Consider the following 24,058-nt stretch of genomic DNA (forward strand, 5'->3'; position numbering starts at 1 on the left):
TTCTCAACCAAAACCATCAAATCCTCCAGCATGCAAACATCTGTAAAATCTTGGCCTCCTTCGCTTCAGCGCTGCTGCCACTCCCGCCACCATCACAAATGGCCACCAAACTTGCCTTTACTATAACAATTCCTCGTTTTTACTCTGCCCCTTTCAGAAAACCATTTAGTTGTGTCCCCTCTTCACCTTCTTCTCCTTTTCTGCACTCTTGTTCATCCTCTGCTTCAAGGTATCAACAGCCCTTTAATTTAAATGGGGGAAGAAGGCAGCTGGTTCTGTCTCCAAAGACCACTACTGATCAGCCAGGTTTGGTTGGCCTGCCTGCATTCATTTACTCATGATCTTATTCTTGTTGTTGTTGCATGACTGGCTTCGGTTGGATTAATAAAGATAAAGTACTTGATCAATTTGCTAGATTTTAATTGCTTTTCTTTCGCACTCCATGATTGGCACAAGAGAGGTTTGTTTGGCGTTTCTTTTATGTAGAACGAATGAAGTACTATGAAAGATCATCCTTTGGGCCTATTCTTGGATTCCATTCGGGAATTTGCACCTAGTGGCATCAATTATCTAAACATGTTTCCTAATACTGGGAGAGCATATGCTTGGACTGAATCATGCATAGTTTCTGTACAGGTTTTACGGCTTGCTACACTTCAACTAAATAACTTTACTGTCCTTGGTTATTACTTTATTTCACAACCTGCTCAATTGGAGATTTTTGCTGATACAAAAATGAGATGCTCAAATTTCATGATCAGTTCCATAATTTTCTACCGAGTGCAACTTTGTTCTTCCCCATTTTAAATCAGATGCCTTTACAAAACCAAGGTTCTGGTCTAAGGAAATACTTATCTTTCTCCTTTCCTGAATAAGATTATTTGCTATATCAACCTTCAATCTCTATGTACAACGTCCATCGAGATGTCTCCATTCTGAACCTACCTTTTGCTTGTTTCGCCATATATTTTGCCCATTACCAAGTATTGAGTTAGTTTAACCTGGAGAGATGATGAAATCATTCCAAGGAACAAGAGTTATTGAGATATGCATTACATTAGTTCCATTGCCATGGTTTGGCGCTCCATCTCTATCATATCATGTGTGAATAATTTGTGCTGAAATGCCTTCTTGCCTCTGCTAACTTGTGCTCTTGGTGCATCTATTGGAGTTCTATGTTCTTCACTTTACATCCTAAAGAGGACCCTAAAGATCTGTACCACATTAATTTTCCTCGGTATTGACTTCAGGTCCCGTCCAAGAGGATGAAGTAGTTGATGGTAAGATCCTGCAGTATTGTAGCATAGATAAGAAAGAAAAGAAGTCCCTGGGGGAGATGGAGCAAGATTTTTTGCAAGCACTACAAGTATGTCAGAGAAAATTCTCTCTCCCTCTCTCTCCTATTTCTTTTTCCTTTCTTTGACATGTAGATATGGGTAGTACTTTAATCCTTCAGAATTGCTTAACAGGTCGCACATCCATTTGTAAGAGAAAATCCTCTCTCCCTCTCTCTTCTATTTCTTTTTCCTTTCTTTGACATGTACATGTGGATATTACTTTAATCGTCCAGAATTGCTCATTAGGCACATCCATTTGTATTTGCAACTTGAAGATAACTAAAGTTTTCATAGTTTCCAGTGCTGACATTTTAGGTCCATTTTGTTTCTTTTCTTTGCACTACAGGCATTCTATTATGAGGGGAAAGCCATAATGTCAAATGAGGAATTTGATAACCTCAAGGAAGAACTAATGTGGGAAGGAAGCAGTGTTGTCATGCTAAGTATGCATTCATTCAGTATTTTGGATCTGATCGAATAGCTTTTTAGAATGTTGACTTTGTTATCACTTTGGAATCTGTAAGCTGTAGGTTCTGTTTATATAGTCTTTTATTCTAATGTAGGTTCCGATGAGCAAAGGTTTTTGGAAGCTTCGATTGCTTATGTATCTGGGAATCCAATAATGTCAGACGAAGAGTATGATAAGCTGAAGATGAAACTTAAGGTGTGTAGCCGTCTATATGGTATGCAGAATCATGTATTACTGTGATGACTTAGATAAAAAAATAATAATAAAAGTTTACTTCCATTTGGAGTTCAAAAAGAGCTGTGGACCTTTTACTGTAGCATGTTATGAGCATTTCAAGCCCAATTTTATTCTTCCGACAAGGTAATAATGATATAGGGTTTTCTGTTGACATCTATGTCAGATTACATAGATAATTTTCAGTGGAGCCATCTCAACATGTTGGAATATGAGAAATTGTGAAATATGCCTGTCCTCTAAACATTAGCTGCATGAACATTGTTTCTGGTGTTGTTCTTTATTCTTCTTTCAACAGCTTATCATGTGAAATTGTTCTTCTGTAGATCGATGGGAGTGAGATTGTGGTTGAGGGTCCACGATGCAGCCTTCGCAGTCGAAAGGTCTGTACTTCAGTTCTATATCCTATACTACCAATTCCTTGGCTTTTCCATCTGTTGTGTCCTCGAATACACACACTGAGAGTTTTCTTTTGTGTCTTATGCCATATATTTGTTGCTTAACTTGTTCCATAGATGAAAACTTTTCAAAATATTAGCAAAAATGAGTGTATATTTAAGTGGGACTAATTTACTCTTGTCTGTATGGACTTTTTGCTCTAGTGCACAAACAGTTCTGAATCTCTTTGGTGAAAAGGAGAATTGTCTTATGAGTTTTCTCTCTCTTGAGTGGCAATAGTGGATATGCATGATACATGTTCTAAGCTTTTAAGAGTATCGCAAGACAGGTTTAACTGCTGGCTTGATGGAGTATAGATGCTAGGGAAGTCAAATGTTTGGTGGTTTATATTTTGATGTTTTGATAATGGATATACAGAATTAAATGTATGGATATGTAGTTCAAGCGGAAAATGATACTAGTTGTCTGTTAATTGAGTATATTGTTTACTTGGAATCAGTTCACATACAAAGGTGAGAAAACACAAAACTTATTATTACAATAGCAAAGAAGAATTATTAACATGATTGCTGAAGTGGATAATTTGACACAGTGAAAAGAGGTAAATTCACATAGTTACTTCTAGCCTCATTCCAGCTTTCCTTTCCTAGTGAAGGTAAGCTTGATGATATCTGGTTATGTTAGTTTCAAAATTTGGATTCTGAAGGCATGCTTTCTGTCTGTGTTCTATCACTTCTTGTCTCCTGCTAGTAGATAAACGTGTTTCTTACTGATAATGTTCTTTCACTCAGGTTTACAGTGATCTTTCTGTTGATTATCTCAAGATGTTCCTTTTGAATGTACCTGCGGCTGTTGTTGCACTGGCACTGTGAGTGAGACTTTTATCTCATTAGTGCACATATTCACAATCTCATAGAGAGAAATTATATGGGTATTTTAAGCTACTTTGATTTTTTGCTGCTGATCATCATATTTTGATCACTGCCTAATTTCTGTGTGTAAATTTATAAACACACTTCCAAGTATTGGTAGTTTAGCTTGAGGTGAGGTTTCATGTAGTATTTAATTTCTGGTTCTTTTGTAGCAACTGCAAACGTGCTGATAATTGTAATTTTCATCTGTGTCTTCTTAGGTTCTTCTTCCTTGATGATTTGACTGGATTTGAAATAACTTACCTTTTGGAGGTAAGAAATGTTGCATTTTGTGTTTTGCTTTAGGTGGTGTGGAAGAAAATCAATTTTCCAATGTAATTGGCCAATGACATCATGATAGTCTTAATCTATCTAATTTCCCTAAGTTTTCATATATTGCTCAAAGGAAACAAATTGTGAATATGCAGGCAAACAATTGCATCATTAAATTCTTTCCCTTCAGATTACCATATCATTGATTTGCAGCATAACAAGTGTCTTATCATGAAAGATCTAGTGTATGAACGCAAATTTTGACACTATCATTTCATTAGCTTGCATTCATTTTTAACTGTAGAGAAATGTTGATAAAGGGAGACCCAAAAAAAAAAAAAAGAAAACAGGATGGTTGGACGGGAAATAATGACGGGTTTGATAACAAAATAATATTGGTAGATGTCATAATCGGAACCTACTTGAACCATCCTTAAATATCCTGTACATGACGTATCAGTAATCATCACTTTTGGGGTGATGCCTCAACAACATATTTACTTGCGAAGGCATGCTTATCTGAATGTTTGCATAGGTAATTACCTCTTACATCGCTGAGGGTTCTTTAGGGAAATTGTGAATTATCTTTCTGTCCAAATAAAACAAAAAATAAGACGAAAAAGGAATTAGCGGTCTATCTCAATTTATACCTGCAGGAATTCTGCCGTCGGAAGGGAGAAGATCCAAAGTAAAGAAAGTTGAAAATGCATAAGTTAATGTTCCAAAAGTAGATATTGTCACATGCTTTGATGATCCATATCTTGTTGAAATATGAGAAATAAGGGAAGATAAATTTCTTTACTTGAACTCACTTTGAAGTTTAACTCCACAAGCTTCCTAGAACAGTCTCTATGAGAAAAAAACCAAATATTGCAAGAAAAATTGTAAAGAGGAAGGTAAGTTATCAGGAAATCTGAAGGTGTGATGTGAAGAATAAAATCCAATGGAAGGTGTCCTATTGACTTTGCTGTTGTTTGTCATTTGACCATAGATGGCACATTATTGAGAATGCTTATTAGTATCCTAGATCGCAAAAAAGAACCAAGAAGAGAATATCATGACTGAAAGCAGATAGTCTATGTGAGCAAAAGGTCCCGATGTGCAACTAGCTCTTGCCTAACATGCTTTTGTTACCAATACCTGCAAACATACTGACAGTATGCCTGCTACTATCAGCTTCATGTCTAGTTTGTCTTTAAGTCTGCAATTCCATGTTTTTTCCTCCTTTCTATGACCTGTTGTCAATATTTCTTTCTTTAGCATCACTTCGGGCATTTAATTACTTCCATATCAATGCATAAGCATTGACAAGCCACAAAAATGTCCTTATTTTACATGATTTAAACTATCTCTCTCTCTCTCTCAAACACAGACACACGCACACAAGCACACTCAAAAGTACACGAGAACACATGGGCTCACTTACACAACCAAAGGCACTTACTACATATTTTGGCCTGTTGAAGTTCAGAGATGAGGTGATTGTGGATGTGTGTGACCTACACACACATGCACACACCAGAGATATCAGCATGCTTCCTTCATTGAATCATCTTCCAGAAACCTTAACGAGCAATTAACTTATTGATCTATTATATTGCAGCTTCCAGAACCCTTCAGTTTTATTTTCACGTGGTTTGCTGCTATACCTGTTATATTATGGTTATCGTCTTCACTTACAAAGGTCATCGTGAAGGATTTTTTGATCCTAAAGGTCAGAGCTTGGTGTGTACCATTGTTATAAGAACAATTATACCATAATTGTTATGTATCTGCAATCAGCTAATTATTTTGTTTTTTCAGGGCCAATGCCCCAACTGTGGCACCGAGAATACTTCCTTTTTTGGAACCATACTTTCTATATCCAGTGGTGGATCTAACAACACTGTACAATGCTCAAAGTAAGTTACCAAATTTTGATATTAACCTTTGAATTGACTAACTAATTTCTTGAACTTATGCTGATATTGGACACAAAATTTTCCTTAGTTGTGAGACAGTGATGATATACGATTCAGAAACAAGATTGATTACATTGCCTGAAGCCTGAGAGGTAGTTAAGCAATGATTCAAGGTAAAAATTCTCTACACTACAATTCTGACTAAGAGATACAAGTCAACAATAATATGAAAGAGTAAACTCCTCATTGTATCTTTGTTTTTAACTACATGCAATTCAACGTGATGGTGATAGGCAGTGGGTTGCAGATAGTGCAAATTAAGAAAGAGATTGCGAATAGAATAAAATATGATCAACTTTGAATGTCATTGGCCTTCCTAGTATTACACTAGATCTTGATTGATTAAGTAACTTTCTCGACATCAAAGTTTATCAAGCTTTACCGGATTTGAAGGATGCATCTTTTGTCTTCTGCAGTTGGCAATGTCTAATAGTAGAATTATAGATTTCTTGAAGTTACACACAGAAAGAGGCACGTAATTGTGCTAGTAAGCATGTATAAGTTTTATTGCAACAACTGGAGGGATTGTCCCCATTGTATTCATTTATTTCCGTTCCCTTCAGTTCTTTCTTTCTGGATGTCAATTCATTCGAGGATGCTCAGTGTGCTCATACTGTACTCTGACATTACTTGCAAAGATTGAACTGCATTTTCTTGGCTCTGTGCAAGTCATACCCGAGGCAACCCACAGACGCTCCTGAAACTTGCATTGATAGAATGATCTTGTAATTTGCAGTGTTTCATTGAGAGATGGTTGTTGTTCCAAGTGATGAAACTTGATTTGTTAAGTGGCCTTAGCAATTTCCACTGAAACTTGATTTGTTGTTTCAAAAATAGTATAGACAGATAAATAAAAATCAGCTTCAACTTTGGTGATGCAGGATGAACTGTTTTTGCACCAGAAATATGCAGCAAGTCCATCACTAACATGAGTTGCCAAAGAGGAAGACTATATCCAGGATGAATCTGTGGAAGTGGAAAAGGATTCCAATATTCAAATTGCTGGCTGCTTTATATTTGCCTGTATAGCAGTAATGTGTAATTTAATCTTCTAGTACCATGTTGTATGGAACATGCTTTGTAAAGGGGAGAGCAACATGAATTCTCGCAACAAAGTTGTAACAGAAAACCTGGTTTTGTGTAAATCATTATCTTTCTTATTTTGGATTTACAAATTCAGGTGTTTGTGTAGGCAATCTATGAATGGATGGCTGTATATTTTGCATCTGGCCTATCTTATAATGGAGTAAATTTAACGGTCCATACTTGTTTTACTTGGTCATACATACTTAGAATCTATGCATGGTTAGACGGATAAATCTAGACGCAAGAAATTTTTTGTTTTGTAAATACATAACTTATGGCTTATTACTCAGAACGCTAATTATCCATCAGTTCTAAGCTGTACCTATTTGATGTAACATTCCATGTTATTCACAATTTTCTCCATACATTATTATTATTAGGAATGGTGGTAGACTTATTGCCAATCTACAATCTCATATGCTATCGTTAATTGCGTATTTTATCATTAAAATATAGATAAAGCAAAAACATATACTTCGAAATGTTAGTGGCTAAGATTGATCCAAAACTTAAAGATTCTAAGTTTAAATATCTCTTTCCCCTTCCCACTTTTTAAATCTCACTTTTGCCCTACTAGAAAAAAAAAATTTAGGAAAAAAGTTTATATTCTCGAGATATTTAATTTAGTTATGTTCTATAGATATTGGTTTCAGATAAGCAATAAGATCCTCAAATTATTAGTAGCTTTTGTTAATGGAGCCATTTTTTGAAGTCATCATAACTCCATAAATAACCACAATTGGAAGTCCACAGCAAACTGCAAAGCAATGACATGACTACTTCAATGGTCCTTCATGCCAAAGTCACAAATTCTTAGACAGTTAATTTTTGGGGGGATTCAGTCTACACAAGCCACTGTTTCGAGGGCCGAATTCACATACCCCTATTTTTAGTGTTCATTCTTGAACTGAACTTTTGTGTCCAATGAGCTTACATTAAATATGTCCCTAATTTTCCTTGGATGTAGTCTGCAATCATTAGCAAAACAACTATTGTGTTGATCAACACAAACCAAGACATTAATATATTAGTAGTTCTTCCTCAACGTAACCCAAAAAAAAAAAAAAAAAAGGGTATGGCAGAAAGCACAGATATAACCTGCCTCCACGTTCCCAAATATTTCGTACACTTAAGACATGCAAAGATATATTAATCTTCATGTAGAATAGCTACCAAATTGAACCTTTCAATCATTTAAACACAAATGATCAGTTGACTTGAGAGACAAAATGTTCGTGAGGATCACGAAGCCACTCTTTTTCATTCCAAGGCACAAATTATATAAGGGATATGTTTAGAAGTCAATTTGGCATCCAATTTTATGTCAAAGCTCCTCTGAAAGAGCAAATTGAGGAAAAGAAGAAAAAAAAAAAGTTTGAAGAAATATGGCCCCTTTTCTTCAATCTCTGAGCTCTATCCTTTTCTTGATGGCATTGATCAAATTGTCAATCATGAGCAGAATATCAGCTGCTGGTTACAGTCCAGCAGTATTCCGGCCTTCCCCATGGCATCTTGCTCATGCCACATTTTATGGAGATGATTCTGGCTCTGGAACAATGGGTGCGCTACTTTAATTTCTCAAGTTTGTGACAATATCTAGTGTGCAACAATTTTCTACTTTTTTTTTTCTTTTGGATATTTACCACTGTTCAAGAATCCATTCAAATTTTGCATGCTTATTATCATTTGGCAAGAGTGATGTTAATTTACGCCACAAATGGTACAAATCAGAGTTATGTCAAAACATTTTTAACATGAAATCTTTATATGAAAAAAAAAAAAAAAACTTTTTTCGAAGTAACAGAAGCACTATCCTATTTATATATACATGCGAGATTTCTTGGCCTCTTTCTGCTTCTTTTATCCTTGAAATTTGTTTTTAATTGAAGGGGGCAAAATGCTATTAGCCAAAGCTCTATGTTTATACTAAAACTGTGAATCATTGAATCGGCAGGTGGGGCTTGTGGATATGGAAATCTGCTCAGCAATGGTTATGGAACAGATACAGCAGCCCTGAGCTCAGTACTATTTAACAATGGATATGCATGCGGCCAATGTTTCCAAATACGCTGCGTTCAATCACCATTTTGCTTTAAAGGGTCCCCAATTACCACCGTGACTGCCACAAATCTTTGCCCCCCTAACTGGTCCCTAGACTCCAACAATGGAGGCTGGTGCAACCCGCCTCGCACCCACTTTGACATGTCCAAGCCTGCATTTATGAAAATTGCCCAGTGGAAGGCCGGAATAGTACCCGTCACGTACCGCAGGTAAAAAAGCTTTATGACCACGTTACAATAATGCTAATTGCTGCATGTAGTAAAATTAATAGTATATAATGCCATGCTTGCTTCTTGCAGAGTACCATGTGCGGGGAAAGGCGGACTTCGATTCAATTTCCAAGGAAATGGCTACTGGTTGTTGGTGTATGTGATGAACGTCGGCGGAGGTGGCGACATCGCCAGCTTGTCGGTGAAGGGAAGCAAAACAGGGTGGATAAGCATGAGCCATAACTGGGGAGCTTCGTACCAGGCTTTCGCAACTCTATCACGACAGGCTCTTTCTTTCAGAGTAACTTCGTACACTTCCAAGCAGACTGTCTTAGCATACGATGTTGCTCCTTCAAATTGGAACGTAGGAATGACTTATGAGGCCAATGTCAACTTCCACTGATATACAAGAAAGACCTAGCTAACATATCCGTAAAACTTTGTATGTCGCCTGCAGGCATCATCATCGTGTTCGATTCCTTTACCCTTTCTTGCCTCATTTTTTTTTTTCCTTCCTTCCTCGTAAAGTTTCCTTACCTTGTAAAAGGTCTCTTGCTGCGAAAATTTTTGTGAACATTAAATACCAATATCGTATGATGTGCGCCAGTGCAAACAAAAGTGAAATCTTTATTTTACCCTGGCTCTGTTGCATTGCATATTGTAGAGCTTTAGGATTTTTTTTTTTTTTTAAGTTTCGCTGCTGATTTCAATGTTGACATCCATTCAATCATCGTACTCTTAGTTCACCAGAAAAGCTGAGGGAAATGGATCAGTTTTACAATCTGCACACATCCAATGGATGGCATTAAAATTTAATGAAGGGTTCTGTTGTAAGCCAAATAAAAATTGAAGGAACAAGGACCCTTGCAATATGAGGGACGACTTGAAATTCTAGATTGGTGCTCTACATCTAATTCACTAACTAACCGTAAAGTGCTTTAAGAAAAGACATCATTCGTGGTTAGTCAGATGAATTATCTCTTTATACCCTATAGTTCTTCCATCTTTTCTTTTTCGCCCACATTTTTCCTTGTCTCTTGAAACAAGAAGGTCGATCAACTATTTGGACCTTTCAACAGAACGCATTACATAGACAACAGATCCATGGATTAGGTACCACATTTCAATGCAATTGAAAGTTTTTTACAATCTTTTTTTGGTGACAGTAAACTGTTCGTAGAAAGACTGCTGCAAATCTACAACATGCCTATTGCGCAATCTGCATGAAAAAAGGGGTTGGTTGTGCCGTTTAAGAGCAAAGAAGAGTCTTTTTAAGTTCTGAATGCTGATGCATGCTAGCTAATAATAAGAACCCACAGGTAGTTGGAGTGGGGAACATGTTATCGAAAACAATTAGCATTTTGAGCCCCATCCATCAGGAAGACTTGCCTTCATTCCATTCCTTAAGCACGCCAACCTTCCTTTTTATTACCTTTAGACTTGAAAAGTCATCATCACGCCATGCTCCAAATCATTCCCCCCAACCTTTGCCACCTGACTCTAGACCCCCTTTACCGCATACATTTACATTAAAAGGCAAGCATACCTAAAAGACATACACATAAATTTGATGCACTTAGTTAACTTGAAGCACTAGCTAATTTTTTCTTATCCTCTTTACGTAGACTAAATGGATAAACATGTCCAGAATGTAATCCAACTTGATTGGTTACAAACCTTTCCTTTTACTTCTTCCGGAAATAGAAACATGAAATTACAGTTGGTCAACCACTTGACTTGCCAGGAATTCAAAATTTCCATCAGCTCATGTGTCAGGCAAAGTCCTGTTTCATTCAGATCTTCCAAACCCCTTTATCACAGCAGGATGTTCTTCAAAATAAATAGTTTTTTCTTTTTCTTTTTTCCCTCAGCAACCGGTAATGGAAGAGGATATAATATGTTTTCTTCTTTCAACTTTCGACTTTCACCTTTCACCTTTCACGCAGAAAACAACTTCTATATTAAAAGCTTTCCCCAGCAATCCCAGTGCACTCTTTACAATCCCAAATAATCTTTAATCAGTCAACAGGGGCACTAAACCTGTTTAACAGACAGGTTCCACACAAATTAAAAACTTTCTTTCCATGTTCCGCCCTGCAGAAGAACCTGAAAAATCATACTGCAGTGATAAGGAACTTCCTTGATCCTTCTGGTTAAATCTGCCACTTCTTCAAATGGGCTCTTTTCATACTGTCACTTTGATAGTATTTCTTTCACTAGCATCTTCAACAGGCTTGCAGATTGAAGCCCAGGGAATAAAATCAGCTCGTCTTCTTGATCTTGTGATCAGAGATTACACTTTCCAATCTTATGATAGATTCTTCGGCACAGGCAAACTACACACTGTAAGTTTGCCAGCAAATCTCTCTGGAATCAAGGTTGACACAGTGAGATTCCGCTGTGGCAGTCTTCGAAGGTATGGTGCAAAAGTTAGCGAATTTCATCTGGGGACAGGTGTAACTGTGAATCCATGTGTAGAGAGGGTATTGATAGTCGCTCAAAATCTTGGATCCAACTGGTCATCCATATATTATGATAACTATGAACTATCAGGATATCAGCTGATTTCACCAGTTCTAGGCCTACTAGCTTACAATGCTGGAGACAACATAAATTTCAGCAGCCCATTTGAGCTCGGCATTCAAGCAGGCAAAGACCCTATTAAGATAGACTTTCGGAACACTACAAAGTTAAACGCTACAACGGGGATCATACCTTTGTGTGCTCGATTTGAACGCGATGGAAAGGTGACGCTAGCCAACCAAGCATCACCAAATGTATGTGTTTCCACAAGACAAGGGCACTTTGGCTTGGTCATCGAGTCACCATTGATGCCAATGAAAAAGCAGGTAAGCAAGTGGAAGATAGCTGTAGGAAGCTCCATTGGAGCTGCACTTGGTGCTTTCCTTTTAACTTTACTTTTGATAGCAATATTTGTTAAGGTGAAGAAGAAAGCAAGAATGGAAGAGTTGGAAAGAAGAGCTTATGAAGAGGAAGCTCTGCAAGTATCAATGGTTGGACATGTGAGAGCTCCTACTGCATCTGTCACTCGAACAGTGCCTATAATCGAGCACGAGTATACACCTCCTCCCCATTGATCTGCTAGTTGTTTATCTCCATAAACATCATTCTTTGTGTAAGATCATCTGAAATTATAGGTTTATCTTTATAGATTGAAACGTAGGCTTGGAATATTTGCGTAGTCTTTGATACCTCAAATCAAGCTGACTAATTGTTGTATGTAATCTTCTGATCTGACAAATTCTTCTGTTGCGCCATTGAGTTGAAAAACATTATTGTGATTCATTAATTGTCTCTTGTCTAGTGATCTGATTATCCATGTTTCATGCTTGCCATAATAGTCATTAACATACGGGCTTACATCAACAATTTACAAATACCGCCTGTCATATTCGATATTACCCTTCAAATTCATAAATCAAAATTGGAGCAGTTGATCCGAAACCTTAATCAAACTTTAGGGTGTCAGAATTTCAAAGGCCTTGAATGAGATGGGAGCCCTTTTTCTTTTCTTTTTCTTTTGTCTCTTTTTTCCTGAATGAGTCTGGTAGGAGCCTTGGATTACTAAATTCCCATCTTGTTGCAGGCAAAAAAACCAGGAAAATTTGTTATTTGATTCCTGTATTTTGAAACATGTTTCTTTTGAGATGTCCGCTTTCATTACTTTCTGTTACTAGAATATAACCACGCTCTGCTCTCAGAACGGAATGTGTCAGCTAATAATTACGAATGATAAAAGGAAACGATCAATGATGTTTTTTTTTTTTTTTAGTTTATTGCTTTGAACGTATCCGTATGAAGAATTATACTGATGTACATAAGGACTTTTCCTTGTGTACAAACTCTTCTTGCTTATGTTAATAATATACTTCGATTCTTGCTCAAAAAGAAAAAAAAAAGTATTCATATGACGTACGAAATAAGACAGTTCTGTCTTTAGGAAATGTTATAATTGTTGTTGACATTTCTTGCAATCAATTTAATACTTTACCCAAGAGCAAGAATAGAGGTAGCTTTGGTTGTACTCAGCAAAGCATTGCCTGGTCCACCCCAAAAAAAAAAAAAAAAAGAGGTAGATGAATCAGGGCCTCAATAATTGTCAATGACTACTGTAATGTGCAACGCAAACATTAGCAAAAATAAATATAGATACTGAAATAATAAATATAGACATTAACACAATTCTTGAACCCGAGTTTTAACAAGCGAGAAAACGGAGACTTGAGAAGTCTGAAATCCACAAGGCCCAGAATCAAGAATTCGAAGACTTCATGAAAAATCAGCAAAAGACACAGGATAAATCTCTAAGCCCAATAAGAAACCAAGAGCCATGCGTACGTGTATATATATGCCACTAGTCGTAACAGTATTTATATTGTTAGTGTATATAAAATTACTCACATAATAATAATAAAGTTGTTAGAATCTCTAATTTCTCAATTCTTCGTGAAATATGTCAAATTTATGTCTGGCCTTGAGAATAATTGAGCTTGCAGTGAACAGCATCTTGATAAAATACCTTCACCTTCTGATGAAGTTAGGATTCTCCATAACAGGTTTCAACTTTCAAAGTTGACCAGAAAATTTTGAATATCAAGAAGAATTAGGAAATATGCTACATCTACGACTAACATTTGCATCATTAGGGTTTCAGGGTTGGCCTTATTTGTCCCATTTGACATCTGTTCCATGGCTGGAATGCTTGAACCTTGTGTTGTTTTTGAGGCCTCAAAACGCTCAAGTCCCGCCATGAACATAAGTTCTTTGCATATACGTGCCAAATATGATGACTGTATGAAGCACATATGTCGAAAATTTACAGCTCTTTATTATTTATTATTTAATTAAAATGGGAATACAAGCCACCGCTCTCAAACTGCTGGAACAAACAAACGAGAAATGTTTTATTTTTCCTCTTAACGATTTAATGATTCAAAATAGTAAGCAAGACATCTACCACAAATTTCATGCTCTCCCCTGTCTCATCCATAATTGAACTTCCTGTTTCGTCTTATTTTTGTCCCTATCAACTAGAGGTGGCAATTTGTCCCAAGTCCCAATGGGTTACCCATGCCCATAGGGACTTTGGGCGGGATGGGTACTGAAATTTGATATTGGATTTAAAATGGGACAAATCCCAATTGTACCCATTAATTGATGGAAAATTTTGAAAAATACTTGGGTATCCATTGGGTTCAAATAGCAAGGGCTCTGTTTGGATTAGCTATTTTTTGGGATGTTTTTGAAATATTTTATTGTTGCAGTGTATATGAAAAATTTTTACTATAAATTTTTTTTGAAATATTTGATATACTAATATGAATGAGATATTTTTTGAGTTATTGTATATTATTGTAACATTGTATTTGAAAATTTTATTTTTTGAAAATATAGTCAATCCAAACGGAGTCTTAGATTCAAAAATTATCTTTAACAATTTTTATAGTCATACCAGCGAATATAATCTAGCAGTCTTCCTAGTCATTATTCATAAGAATTTCCAGCATTTCAGTCAATTTAGACCTGTCATCCTTGGACAATGATGAGGATAAATATTCAACACGCTAAGTGCCTTGGCCATCTTGATATATGTTGGAATATGGTTGTATTATATCTATCTTTTCCTTTATTTGTTAATCCAATTTTTTGTGGGAATCCTGAGTATAAAGCACTTGCATGTTTATTTAATAAAACTAAAAGAAATTTAATAAATCAAAAATATTAAAGTTATATAAAAAATAAAAATGAATTAAAGGAAAATATATATATAGAAAATAGATTTGGGTATTGGGCGGGATTAATCTAAACCCATCCCAAAGTGATCCCGCCCAAATTAGTCTCAAAACACATATGGGTAAGGTTGGATCCAAACCCATATGACTCGGTTCCATCTTAAACCCAAGCAAATCCCGCCCATTTTGCCACCTCTACTATCAACCTATAAGAAAGAATCAACGATTAAATAAAATGCAAAAAAGAATTATTAGCTTTTCTGGCCAACAAGCTTCTCTCTATAAATTGAACTCAATGATATCCATCCTCCGCCTGGAAAAGGTAAAGGAATGGGATCATACTCCAGTCATTTTATAGATTTAGAGTTAGAGATATTATCAACTATTGATTTTTTTTTTTAATCAGTGACACAGTTTTCATGTCACTTGTTATCAATAATTTTTATGTTTTACATCACCTGTTGTCAATAATTCTTATTGTTTTTTAAATCAATAGGAGGATTCTAACACACAGTCAACGGAGAGACTGATGGAAAGTTAGATTGAGTTATAAAATAATTCCTTTTAATAGTTTTAAAATAACAGTAGTGAAATTCAAACACAGCGATGGAAAGATCAACAAAAAATTATAGATTAATTAATAAAATGAAAAGAATTGTAAATAGAAAGTTTTTTATTCAATACCTTCCATTTATTATAAAAAAAACACACACACACACACTAACCTTAGTAGTTCCCGGGATCCACCAGTAATACCAGAAACTAGAACTTCACTAATCCGGTCAATTTTCCCGCAAAATTCCCCCTTCTGTTACTAATTTTCCCGGGAAATTTTAACTCCGTCGAGAAAATCAAGCCCCTTCACCCCCATAGCATTCCCCACCTACTCCATCAAAACAGTACCCACAACCCTCTTCAGCTTCCCCTGCTCCCCCACAGTCTAGGGCTCTTCCCGCTCTTCCACCACCACCATGGACGGCACAACACCACCGTCCACCTCCACTTCTGACATTACCACCTCCACCACTCCTCCTCCTCCTCCTAAGACCCCATTAAAAAACCACCTGATCCCAAACCTCAATTCCTACCACCCCTCCCCCTCGCGGACCATCTACAGTGACCGCTTCATTCCCAGTCGATCTTCTTCCAATTTCGCCCTCTTCAACCTCTCTCCGTCCTCGCATTCCTCCACCTCCGATGACTCTACCAATGCCTACACTGCCCTCCTCCGCACGGCCCTTTTCGGCCCTGACTCAGCTGGAGTCGTGCCCCCTGTCACGCCGGATAAATTATCTGGGATAAATGGAAAGAATTTGCAGATTAATCCTCCTAATTGTAATATTTTCAAGTTTAAGACTGAGACCCGGAAGTCTTTGCATTCTTTGTCCCCTTTCGGGTTTGATGATCAGCTCCCCGGTGTCTCCCATAGCCCTGTTAAGACTCCAAGAAAAGTCCCTAGGTCTCCTTACAAGGTAGTCTTTTGGATTACTTCTGTTTGCGATTGCTTGATTTGGGTTTCTTGAATTTGTTGCTTTTATCTGTTTTTGATGCCATATTTTGGGTTTGTATGTTGATTAAATATAGGGATTGCGTTAAATTGTTAGAATTTTTGGTTTCCTTAGTTCAGGGACAAGATGTTGTTTTGCTGCTTTTTGTGATGTGGGATGCTTGAAATTGAAGTTGTGTGGTTGTTTTTGGATAGGTTCTTGATGCACCAGCATTGCAAGATGATTTTTATCTGAATCTTGTGGACTGGTCCTCGCATAATGTATTGGCTGTGGGATTAGGGAACTGTGTTTATTTGTGGCATGCTTCTAGCAGCAAGGTCAGTCTTTGATATACGAATTCTCGGGGTTGGACTTTGACACGTGATTTATGAAATGCTGCGATTAAACTTGTTGTGGTGTTTCTTTGTGCAGGTAGTGAAGTTGTGTGATTTGGGAATAGATGATAGTGTGTGTTCAGTTGGCTGGGCACAGCGTGGTACACATCTTGCTGTTGGAACTAGCAATGGGAAGCTCCAGGTAATCCAGAATTGCTATATGTTGTTACTAGTGATACACATCTATTGAAGAATTCTTGTTGGAAGGGACTGAGCTTAAGCATGCTTCGATGTTCTCTCTAATTGTAGGATGCCTCTTCATTATGAGCATCAGAATTCGACTTGGTTTTCATTTTCCCATTAACCTTGAATTGGACTACAAATTTGGATTAGTTTTTAGCGTTCCTGACTGTAAGTACTTGTCAATGCATTATGAGGTGGTAGAAAAGGATAGGCACATGAATGTATGAAACTGAGTGAAAATTGCATTCTTAAGTCCATTAATTAAAACTCGTGTTTGCAATCCTTTTTATGCGATTACTTTGAATTGCTAATGAAGCTATAATTTAGCGTATGGCATGGGTTCATCTATTTACTACACCAAGGATCATGATGTACTTAAGGAAACTATGATTCCCCTTTAGACTCTATCTAACACCATAGAACCACACAGACCAAGTTTCAAGTTCTATTTTGTGATTATTTCTTAAGTTTGCCTTGATAAGGATTCTTAATTCCTTCTAGTTAGAAATCGCAAGAATGCTAGTACATATAATGCAATAGCTCGCTGGAAAATGTGCATAGACAATCATTTGAACTCATCATCATAAAGCATGCCCTGAGGTGAGAGCCCAAATTGAGCGGCAAATAGCGTTGTATGAATTTCTTGTTCTCAGCTTTAGTTGCTCTAGAAGTTCTTTTTTTAAGAAATCAATCTTTCTTTAGCTTTGCATCTTTAACTGGTTTTGGTTCTGCTTCTCAATTTGAAATGTCTTGGTGAGATGCAAAATTCTGTCTTGGGTTGCTTTAGCTTTGTCAATTGAGTTAAATTTTATCTTTAAGCTGCATTTTTTACAATATGAGAGTTGAAAAAATGTCACATTTTTTTAGCGTCTTGCTTCTAACTGACAAATCTTTGGCATTGCTGCATGTAGATTTGGGATGCCTCTCGTTGCAAGAGAGTAAGAACAATGGAGGGACATCGTTTGAGAGTTGGTGCATTAGCCTGGAGTACGTCTTTGTTGTCTTCAGGAAGCCGTGACAAAAGCATTCTTCAACGTGATATACGAGCTCAAGAAGATTTTGTTAGTAAGCTAAGTGGACACAAGTCAGAGGTCAGGCTTCCCCTCCTCATTTGGATCAACCTATGAACATCATTTATTAATCTTGTTCCTCTTACCGGTGCTCAACATTCTGTAACCTGAATATCAACCATTTTATGTCTAGGTTTGTGGACTGAAGTGGTCTTATGACAACCGAGAATTGGCATCAGGTGGAAATGATAATCGAGTATGTAGTCCCCTATTATGCTTGCAATATAGTGGCATCTCTTATACTTTTCCTTTAAGCTCTATACTTTTTAACTCATGAAAATTTCCTTTTGCAAAATGCAGCTTTTTGTTTGGAACCAGCACTCAACACAACCCGTATTGAAATACTGTGAGCACACTGCTGCTGTTAAAGCAATTGCTTGGTCCCCACATATGCATGGACTTCTTGCTTCTGGTGGTGGGACAGCTGACCGTTGCATACGGTTCTGGAACACCACCACTAACTCACATCTCAGCTGTATGGACACAGGCAGTCAGGTATTCATGATTCTTTTTGGATTGGTTCATTATTAAGATTTAAGGTGTGCGCTACTTTCTCATGCATCTGGAATTCACAAGAGATGTTTTTTGGGCTTAAAAAAAAAGTATGTTGTTGCATGACATCATGAAAGGATTACTTATAGAAATCACTTCATATTCTTGCTTATTGTAATAAGTCAAAACTTTGTATTCTGATGATGTTGATACTGGAAACATGGTACAATCAAGGCTATACATAATTGCCATACTGTGCTTGCAGATAATTTAGACCTCTCATTTGTCCTCTTAATAACTACTTGTGGCATTCAATTTTTGTTGATCTTGGCAGGTGTGCAATCTTGTGTGGTCTAAGAATGTCAATGAACTTGTCAGCACTCATGGGTACTCTCAAAACCAAATAATAGTGTGGAGATATCCTACAATGTCAAAGGTACTGTACTCTAACCATGACTTATTATCTACTACTTCTGTGTAATTTTTTTTTCCTGCTGTTGATATTTTGTAACCTCATGTCAATTTTACAGTTGGCTACCCTCACGGGGCACACTTACAGAGTTCTTTATCTTGCCATCTCACCAGACGGACAGGTAAAGTGCAATGCCATGATTTTTAAGTTTCATACTGGCTGACATTTCAATTGCTTATTATTTGTTTGTTATTGTAGACAATTGTTACTGGAGCAGGAGATGAAACACTTAGATTCTGGAATGTGTTCCCTTCACCAAAATCTCAGGTGAGCAATCTAGGCATGAATAGAATCGCTTTCCTGTATACTCTATGCTGTATGAGATATTTGAGTTGCAAAAAACAAACGGTGACAATAATTGGTACTGGTCTAGCTGAACCTTGTTGTTTAATAAAAATAAGCTGATCCTGTAATCTGCATGATAAATTGAGCTGGTTGGAGCTTTTCCTGGCACTGTGCTAGACTGCAGCACAAAATGCAGTTGGTTTTCCTTAAACTAATTTTCCATTTTTGATAACTCGGGGTTTTAAAATGAAGTTGCTATGGATGCTTATCAGCACCTCATCAGATGAATGAGGACTAATGCCCACCCCATCCCCCAACCCATACATAAACAAGAAGACCCCCAAAATTGCAGACTGAGAAGTACCTTGTTTTGTAATGTGGTGGTGAAGGTTAACGTTCTCATGCTTCTTGTCTGTGCAGAACACGGAGAGTGAAATTGGAGCATCATCTTTGGGAAGAACTCAGATTCGGTGACTCTAGCAAGTTTTTCAGGTGTCACACTCTTTGATAATTATTTGTTGTCATGTTGATGCAAACAAGCAGAGGTTTTCGTCTGTTTGCCATTAAGTGAAGGAAGCTGGAAAAGTTGTATAAAATTACCTCTTGGAGCCTAGCTTTGCAGCAGCAAACAAGCACCAGTGCCCAGATATAGTAGAGGCCTAGATTCTGGCAAAGTGACAACTTGATTTATTAGTTTTTTTAATCCCAATTGTACAGTGAGAGATGTTATTTAATGCTCAATAGCACTCTCCCTCGCCTTGTGTATGATAGAGAGAGCTTATTATGTACGGGAAATTAACTGTAGCATGGAACTCAATGCTGACATTGTAAATAATTCACAAGTTATTCAAGATTCAAGACTGCTCAAATTAGCCACCTCCGTGTGTGTTGTCCTCCTTTTCCTCTTGGAAAGAAGACAAGCACTTTTAGTTTGGTAACCATTGGAAAATTCTGTCCCTTTTCGGGTCTAATTTTGCTGTGTCTGGAATTATCATATGCAATGCCATTTCATGAAATATCAGCAGTTCAGAGAAACTGCACCTAATTCTAATAGCAAAAGTTGAAATTTCGACTGCTTGATAGGGCCTTCAAACCTATGTTTTCAGAACCGAACCGGGTATCGACTCGGTCAACCTCAGGGGTCAATGGGTTCAATCGGATTCGATACGGGTTGAACCGGATGACGTCATAAATAAAAATTATTTAAAAATTAAAATATTATATGTAAAATACCTAATAACATGTAAATATTAATAAATGTATATTCATATATATTTGATATTTTAAATATATTTAACAAGAAAATACAAAGAAATTAGAACAATCAAGTAACAATTTATATTATTTAATGAGCATTAACAAGTTTAGAATTAAAATTATGGATTTAATTGAAAAATAATACCAAACTTTAAGAAAATATTGATAAAGTCTAAAATATTTGAGGTATATTAATAATTTTTAACAATCTAGAGGTCAAAACATAATATTGAAAAAGTTTGAGTTTTTTTTTAGGGCAAATTATCCAATTGGCCCTTTAACTCTTTGTCTAGGTAAAATTAAGCCCCTCGTCTATTTTTTGCTGGCTTTAAGCCCTTGAACTTGTAAAATGGGAAATTCGTGGCCCTTTTAGCCAGTTTCTCCGGTTTTGCAACCGGAGGATCAATTCACACTAACGCCAGTGTACTTCTTTCAAGGGCATTTTTGTCCTCATATTCTAAGCAAAAAGGGCACACATAGTAGACGTTCTAACAAAAAAGGACAAAAAAAAAACAAAATGCTGCTAATCCCTCCCTTACTCATGGAGCCTGTAGCAGGCATATGACCCATGACAATAAAGTAAACAAATAATTCAAAAAAAAAAAACAATTAAATTAAAGAAACTGAACATTACATCCAATGGGCAAAAGGGCTTTGAAAAAAGATGAACTCAGAGACAAAGATCGTATTTTTACCATACTGATGGCTAAAAGCGTGCAAGGAAAATGGAGTTACCGGAATCGAAGTCATCGAGTTTGTGAAGCTTGACGGAATCAGAAGTAGACTGCAAAATCAGGGTTCGAACACTCTGGCGATTCCATTCTTCGTGTGGATATATATTGAATTTCTTGAGGTGAAAAAGCAGTTGTTGAGAAGATGAAATGGGCTTCGATTTTTGCTTCAGCCATTGCTGGCCTGCTGATTTTGCTACAGCAGGTAAAAAAACCATGGCTGGCTTTTTCCCTATCTTTCTTTTCTGTTCCTTTTAAGGATTTGTGGAGCCGATCATTTGCTTCAACTGCACCCTTTTTCTTTTTTCTTTTCTTTTCTTTTCTTTATTTTCATGTCATGCCAAGTCACTAATTTGATCGCGAAAACAGGCAACGAAGTTTGTTTGACAAAAGAGGATGAGGTTTTTTTTTTTTTTTCCAATGAACAACTTGGGATTTCAGCTTAAAAACTTAACAAATCAAAGCGCTTGTTAATTGAATTATGCTTGCCTCACTCCTCTCTGGGTTTGTCGTCATAATCGTCGGAGACATCGGAGACGACGTCGGAGATATGATTCTTGGAAGCGGCCGAGACACCGGTCCAGTGGACTTTGCGGGTGTGGGTGACGGGGTGGCAGGGTTTTAGGAGGATTTTTGAGAAGGAAGAGCAGAAGGGCTTGTCATGAGGAGGGGTTGTAAGCGGAGAGAGCTTCTGGGAGGTCGCGGCGGCCGCGGCTGCTGCGGTGGCGACAAAGACGGCCATGGGATTGCGTGGGGGTTGCGCAGGGAAGAGTAAGGGAGGTGAGAGAAATTAAATAGAAAGGTGGACTATGTGTGCCCTTTTTGCTTAGAATATGAGGACAAAAATGCCCTTGAAAGAAGTACACTGGCGTTCGTGTGAATTGGTCCTCCAGTTGTAAAATCGGAGAAATTGGCTGAAAGGGTCACGGGTTCCCCATTTTACAAGTTCGAGGGCTTAAAATCAGCAAAAAATAGATGAGGGGCTTAATTTTACCTAGACAAAGAGTTAAAGGGCCAATTGGATAATTTGCCCTTTTTTTTAAATGCTGTTTGAACCGGAAAATCCGGTTTTTTTCTGGTCAAACCCAATTTTTGACCGGATTTTTACTTGCCCGATTTTTAAGCATGACTTGGACCGGACATTTGGCCGGTTCCCGATTCGACCGGTCAAACCGGCCGATCCGATCCGAGTTTTAAAACACAGCTTCAAACCACTGGGCCAGTGGCCACCACGGAGGGGTTTAAGTCCCTCCTTAGGTTGTAGGTGAAGGTTCAAACCTCACCTGCAGCGAAAAAAATCTAAGGATTGTGTCATAGCACTCTCTTGGTCTAGTTGGATCTGTATACCCACTAGCCCCCTATCACAGTCTCCTTAGGCTCCCCCTCCTTCTAGATTAGGATAGAGTAGGTTATACAAATGTATCGTTGCTGACAAAAAAAAAAAAGATAGGGCCTTCGAGATCCAGCAGCAAGGGATTTTTAGGCCTCGACACTTGTATATTCCAAGCATGATTTGACGGTCCAATGACAATTTGCCAGATATCACGTACCATTGTTGAGTCATAGGGGTGCAAACGAGCCGAGCTCGAGTCGAGTTTTGGCTAATCGAGCCGAGCTCGAGTTAATTTTGTGAAGCTCGAACTCGAGCTCGAGCTCGAGTCAAATCTCGAGTCGAACTCGAGCTCGAGCTCGAGCTTAAAAAATAAAAAAAAAATTATTATTATTTTATTTTTTAAAAAAAAAATTTTTAAAAAAAAATGAATAAAACAATAATTTTTTTAACAAATAATAAAATATTAGGGATATATATGTAATTTTACTGTTAAAATAAAAAATAAAAAATAAAAAATAAATATATAATTGAGCTCGCGAGCCAACGAGCTTAATGTTTTTGAGCTCGAGCTCGAGCTCGAGATCGACTTAATTAGCTCGAGCTCGACTCGAGCTCGATATTGACGAGTTCGAGTCGAGCTCGTACTCGATCGCGAGCGGCTCGATTCGCGAAACACCTCTAGTTGAGTCTAATTGTTTTGCCACATGAAAATTGAGCAAAATTTCTTTGAAGTCACAAGGTACCTTTTGGGCGGCGTCTATTGAAGTTTGGAGTTTCGAATGTCATTTTCCACTTGTTTGACAAAATTTGCAATGGCGTACCCCTAAAATCTGCCTTCGTTCTTCAATCGCTGATATCTAACAATCCTGCATGAATTATGACGATTGACAAGCAGCAATAACATACACGGATCTCTACCGCGTTCAAAGGGATTGAGGACGGCAGCAGCACTAGTCCTAGCGCCATCTCCGCCTCGTTCGTGTTTGTTTTTCTTTTAGGTGTTTTTGCTCATTGGCATTACAGGTGTAAACGAGTCCGATCAAATCGAGTATCCTAGTATTTAAGTTTATTTGATTATTTTATAGTACTTGAAATTCCGCTCAAGTTTGGTTTATTTATCGATGGAGCTGAATTCAAACGAACTTCTATCGAGCATAATTTAAGTAAAGTTCCAGCAATTTGAATTTTTAACTTATAAATTTCAATTTTATGCTAACAAGTCAAAGTTAAACAGAACTTAAATATTTATTGAATACAAAATGCTATTCAAACTTAGTTTGATTAATTGGTGAATTAAGCTTATACTAAGTTGAATTCGATTCAAGTATCTGGTTCTTACTTGTGATACAGATTTTCAAATGAATACCGAACAAGTGCAACCCAAATTCCTAATTTTCAAGTAGACGACTGCGATAGAGTCCCGAATCTCAGCTGTCCATAGATCTGTGCACTTCCTTTCCTCTGCGGTTGACACTTGGCAGAGGGACCGAATCTAATGGCGACACCATCCCAATTTAGCACACCACGCTTGTCTAAACTCTAAAGCGGTCGGCGGCAGCATTTAGGTCTACCTCACAATTTAGCCAACTTATTTGGCAGGAAAAACGTGCTGTTCGGAAGAGATCTTAAATATATTGGCCCCACGTGTATTGTGAGATTA

General features: G+C 37.3%; 4 protein-coding genes across 4 annotated transcripts; all 4 read left to right on the forward strand.

Annotated features, from left to right (window-relative positions):
- Positions 1-20: 20 nt before the first annotated feature.
- LOC113779388 (PGR5-like protein 1B, chloroplastic) lies at positions 21-6,809 on the forward strand. The gene is made up of 11 exons (XM_027324957.1): positions 21-306; positions 1,251-1,366; positions 1,684-1,780; positions 1,901-2,001; positions 2,367-2,423; positions 3,231-3,307; positions 3,572-3,623; positions 5,227-5,337; positions 5,427-5,524; positions 5,613-5,697; positions 6,466-6,809. Exons 1-10 carry the CDS (start codon positions 99-101, stop codon positions 5,671-5,673), a joined length of 978 nt encoding a protein of 325 aa, XP_027180758.1. The 5' UTR covers positions 21-98; the 3' UTR covers positions 5,674-5,697; positions 6,466-6,809.
- Positions 6,810-8,055: 1,246 nt separating this feature from the next.
- LOC113780872 (expansin-A18) lies at positions 8,056-9,391 on the forward strand. Its single transcript, XM_027326655.1, has 3 exons — positions 8,056-8,230; positions 8,625-8,940; positions 9,031-9,391. Exons 1-3 carry the CDS (start codon positions 8,056-8,058, stop codon positions 9,341-9,343), a joined length of 804 nt encoding a protein of 267 aa, XP_027182456.1. The 3' UTR covers positions 9,344-9,391.
- A 1,275-nt stretch (positions 9,392-10,666) lies between these two features.
- On the forward strand, positions 10,667-12,269 carry LOC113781272. The gene has a single exon (XM_027327181.1). The coding sequence runs from the start codon at positions 11,115-11,117 to the stop codon at positions 12,036-12,038; it is 924 nt and encodes a 307-aa protein (XP_027182982.1). The 5' UTR covers positions 10,667-11,114; the 3' UTR covers positions 12,039-12,269.
- A 3,177-nt stretch (positions 12,270-15,446) lies between these two features.
- Positions 15,447-19,955, forward strand: LOC113779841 (protein FIZZY-RELATED 2-like). Its single transcript, XM_027325585.1, has 10 exons — positions 15,447-16,165; positions 16,396-16,518; positions 16,613-16,717; positions 17,670-17,849; positions 17,962-18,024; positions 18,129-18,323; positions 18,655-18,756; positions 18,851-18,913; positions 18,991-19,059; positions 19,498-19,955. Exons 1-10 carry the CDS (start codon positions 15,665-15,667, stop codon positions 19,549-19,551), a joined length of 1,455 nt encoding a protein of 484 aa, XP_027181386.1. The 5' UTR covers positions 15,447-15,664; the 3' UTR covers positions 19,552-19,955.
- The last annotated feature ends 4,103 nt before the right edge of the window (positions 19,956-24,058 follow it).

Source organism: Coffea eugenioides, chromosome 8 (genome assembly GCF_003713205.1).
Source record: "Coffea eugenioides isolate CCC68of chromosome 8, Ceug_1.0, whole genome shotgun sequence".
Lineage (NCBI taxonomy): Eukaryota > Viridiplantae > Streptophyta > Magnoliopsida > Gentianales > Rubiaceae > Coffea > Coffea eugenioides.